Raw genomic sequence first — 4230 nt, forward strand, 5'->3', positions numbered from 1 at the left:
AGATTTTTTTTTTTTAAACATAATTAGTTTCAAGTTCACAGTGGTTTACATTTGTAGTAGTTCATTATGCCTCTCTTTTCTGCCATTATAGTTGCTGTGATTTTATTGAATGAAAAACCTTAGGTTGATTTATTCTCTTCCTGTCTTCAGGCAACAGCCACGGCAGAGCTTCGTCATAACACCATTTATGAAAACCCTTTGATAATATAAGCTACCAACTGTCCTCTTCAAATCACTCAATTTATAAATCACAGTCAAAAATGTCAAATCTGAATAGTACACAGACGTTTTGTCAGAGAACATTTTAATTTGGTAACAGAAAATAAGCCTTTACTGCCAATGCAGATGATCGATTTCTCTCCATATGGTAAATTATCTTTATCGTAAATTAACAGACAGAAAATGACAATTAAAATAAATACACAGGCCTAAATTAGCTTATAACAAAAACTAATTTAACCATCGAGCAGCCTTGATCTTGGTTTGATTAGAAGTAGCATTGTCAACAATTCTCTGTTATATTAACACTGTGTTTTCCCAGCTTAAAGAATAATTACACTATTTCTGTAAAAAAAAAAAAAAAAAAAAAAAAAAAATTCTCCAGGAATATTTTGTTTCAATATAAATTAACATATCAATATTTATTTTTTAATCCAAATTAAAACATATCCCCAGCAACATCATATTTTTTTGTATCCACAGTAGAAATGTTAGTTACCAAGAGATCCTGTTATGTTTATACAAAAACTGAAAAGAAATACTGTAAAAAATTAACCCAATTAACTGAAATCACCTCTCGCAAATATTATTTTTCCAAAAAATTCAGAAAGAGGTCCAATATAAACAGAGCCTGTGTTTCTGATGAAATCAACGGTTCAGAGGAAACGAGAGCTCTCTGAAGTGCGGGTAGGCTCCATCGATAGTGTAAGACGTTATAGCAAAGCCTTTGGTGACACGATGTGGTCAAAAAATGACATTACTTCACCCTCGTCCCCATTTTTAGAAGTGGATTCACGCACCTGTTGGTGTCCAGATGCTGCTACCATCAAACTCCTTCACCTGGAATTCTTCCCTTTTTGCAGTAGACTTAGTCATAAGCATGTCCACAGGGATGAGCAGTGCTTGAAGACGACTGTAAAAAGTGCAGGTAGTTTACATTTCGGCGTCGCAACTCTGCAATATTTTTATGACAATATTTTACGATAACAGGAACTCCAGCAGTAGAAAACATGAGGTGCCCTGGGAACTTCATTTTCCTTGTCTTTGTGATGGTGGTTTGGAGCAAACATTTACATTTTAAATTCAAGAGACATGAAATACCAATTTGCCTTTGAAAAAGGATTGTGTTTATTTACAGTGTTTGTCTGAATTACAATTAAAAAAAATAATAATAATGTTTTGAATGAATTGAGTGAGTTGCCTCGTCTTGGTGACTTCACTGGCAGACGGAGGAGAACAAGCTCGTATAAACGTTAGGTTGGTGGATGTGTCCCAAATGACTCCCTATGCAATTGCACTACTTTTGACCGCTGACACCTCTGGATCATATAGTGTACTTTAAAAAAAAAGGGAATAGGGTGCTATTTGGAACACAACATTGGTTGTCTGTGTTGTGTTCCAGTGGAGCAGACCCTAACCCTCCCAGTGGCAGCTTCGGGAGACAGACAAGAGGGAAGTCCTGGGAGGGATCGTCGCAGCAATAAGGGCAGTCTTCTCCTCCTCTCTTCCTTATCAGTGACTCTCTCCTTTCTTGCCCACAACCTACATTGAATAGAAAACACAGCCGTGTAAACAGTGCAGGAATCCTCTTAGTCCCAAAGGAGTGAACGAAAATCTCCTACAGGTGTATGGAGTAGCAAATAACATGACGGTCAACACCAACTGAAAATCTAAATCATATTGACATGTATAGTGGAACAACTGCACATTGTTGATTTAGTTTAATCTCCACATTAGCCTGATTTTATCGCTGAAATCAATGTAATGTACCATTGGATGATATTGCTATGATTGTATCATTACTGTTAGGCCTCATCTGACGAGAGGCCAGATCCCAATGCAGAACACAAAAAAAAACAAAAAAAAAACAACACAATTCAATTCCGTCAACATCATAGTCTCATAGCTGATGGAGGGGGGATGCCAGATATTACCCGTTTGAAGTCATTCATGTTCGTTGCCTGTACAGGGGTCCCAATAAAAGTAAGGTAATTGATTTTCGTTGTCTCCTCATCCCCTTGGTTGTTCTTCACAAACATCTGTTAGAACAACATGGGAAGAAACACAACTTGGTCATAACGGTCAGTTTCCCGGACATCGTTTTTAAGTGTTGTCCTGACATGCTCAACAGAGAATCTCCTTTTGAAAGAGCTTTCTAGTCTTGGACCATTGTCTGGGAAACTGCCCATAAAGGATATCATTCTTGCAGTCTTAGTTCGAACCTATGTTGCCAATCAAGCAACAAATATCTGTTTTTTTTTTCTTTCTTCTTCTGTAAACATGCATTCTATATCACGTGTGTGTGTGTAGCCTAGTGGGCTGCGGTTGAGACAACAACAACTCAGTTGGTAGAGCATGGTGTTTGCAACGCCAGCATGGTGTGTGCAACGCCAGGGTGTGGGTTCGATACCCCCAACAAATTCTTATTTACAAATGGGCTACGTCTCATTTCGTCTTAAATGGCTTCCTTCCTCTCTGCACTACATTAGAATTATTATATTGACAAGATATTGGACAACGGGAATAAAAGTCTACAAAGACCAAAAGGCAGGCAGGGAGGAGGCGGGATCAGATGGGAGCATTCTAGCCAATGAGAGAGAGTAGATACGCATTTTGACCAACAGACACAACTTTGATATAAAATAGTTTTTCTCAAAAGTTGCCAGGTCACCACGTGCATCTATCAGTAATTCATCATCTAAACATTACCCAAACTTTATTCCATCAAATCAATTACATTTTATGTTGACCAAATTCAACACTCATCGGACCTCCATACAGAAACTCTCCCTTTGTTCTGTTTCACATTTTGTTCTCATGGGGACAGATATTGAGGCGGAATCTGGCGACGCCTCTTCCTCTTTGTCTGCAGTTCAGAACTGGATAAGACCTTCTTCTTCTACTGTTAGAATAGGAACCAATTGAAGTACATGCAGTGTTTCAATATCATGTGACCTCAGGGGGGGGGAAAAAAAGAGGGAAGGAAAAACCCAGGAAATGAGGGGCCTGCAGGTGATTGGTTGGTGTTAAATGACTTACGGTGACGCTCTGGACATTCTGGAATTTGACGTATCTCAGTGGAATCAGTCCGTCGTCCTTGAAATCCTCCTCTGCCAGGTCCAGGTTCTGGGTGGCCTCACTACGCTCAGCATCGTCAAAGTCCATGGAGCGAGGAAGGTTAATGAAGATCTTCACACACTTTGGTGCCTGGGCTGTAACAGGGAGAAAAGGAAGTAGGCAGAGGGGGGGGAGGAAGTAGGCAGAGGGGGGGGGGAGGAAGTAGGCAGAGCGGGGGGGGGGGGAAGTAGGCAGAGGGAGGGGGGGGGGGGAGTAGGCGGGGGGGAGGAAGTAGGCAGGGGGGGAAAGGAAGTAGGCAGGGGGGGAAGGAAGTAGGCAGGGGGGGAAGGAAGTAGGCAGGGGGGGGAAGTAGGCAGGGGGGGGAAGTAGGCAGGGGGGGGGGGAAGTAGGCAGGGGGGGAGGAAGTAGGCAGGGGGGGGGGAGTAGGCAGGGGGGGGGAAGTAGGCAGGGGGGGAGGAAGTAGGCAGGGGGGGGAGGAAGTAGGCAGGGGGGGGAGGAAGTAGGCAGGGGGGGAGGAAGTAGGCAGGGGGGGGAGGAAGTAGGCAGGGGGGGGAAGGAAGTAGGCAGGGGGGGAAGGAAGTAGGCAGGGGGGGGGAAGTAGGCAGGGGGGGAGGAAGTAGGCAGGGGGGGGGGAAGTAGGCAGGGGGGGGGAGGAAGTAGGCAGGGGGGGGAGGAAGTAGGCAGGGGGGGAAGGAAGTAGGCAGGGGGGGAAGGAAGTAGGCAGAGGGGGGGAGGGAAGGAAGTAGGCAGAGGGGGGGAGGGAAGGAAGTAGGCAGAGGGGGGGGGGAAGTAGGCAGAGGGGGGGAAAGGAAAGGGAGATACATAGTCAGTTGTACAACTGAATTCCCTCAACTGAAATGTGTCCTCCGCATTTAACCCAACCCCTCTGAATCAGAGAGGTGCGGAAGGCAGAAAACAGGGCAACCAAAGAAA

At 44.0% G+C, this 4230-nt stretch overlaps 1 protein-coding gene across 1 annotated transcript; it reads right to left on the bottom strand.

The window, feature by feature from the left end:
- Positions 1-1323: 1323 nt before the first annotated feature.
- On the bottom strand, positions 1324-3449 carry LOC115184936 (thioredoxin-like protein 1). Its single transcript, XM_029745513.1, has 3 exons — positions 3259-3449; positions 2154-2258; positions 1324-1761 (listed from the first exon to the last, which is right to left on the bottom strand). The coding sequence occupies exons 1-3, from the start codon at positions 3382-3384 to the stop codon at positions 1732-1734; spliced, it is 261 nt and encodes an 86-aa protein (XP_029601373.1). The 5' UTR covers positions 3385-3449; the 3' UTR covers positions 1324-1731.
- Between the last annotated feature and the right edge of the window lie 781 nt (positions 3450-4230).

Source organism: Salmo trutta, unplaced genomic scaffold (assembly GCF_901001165.1).
Source record: "Salmo trutta unplaced genomic scaffold, fSalTru1.1, whole genome shotgun sequence".
NCBI lineage: Eukaryota > Metazoa > Chordata > Actinopteri > Salmoniformes > Salmonidae > Salmo > Salmo trutta.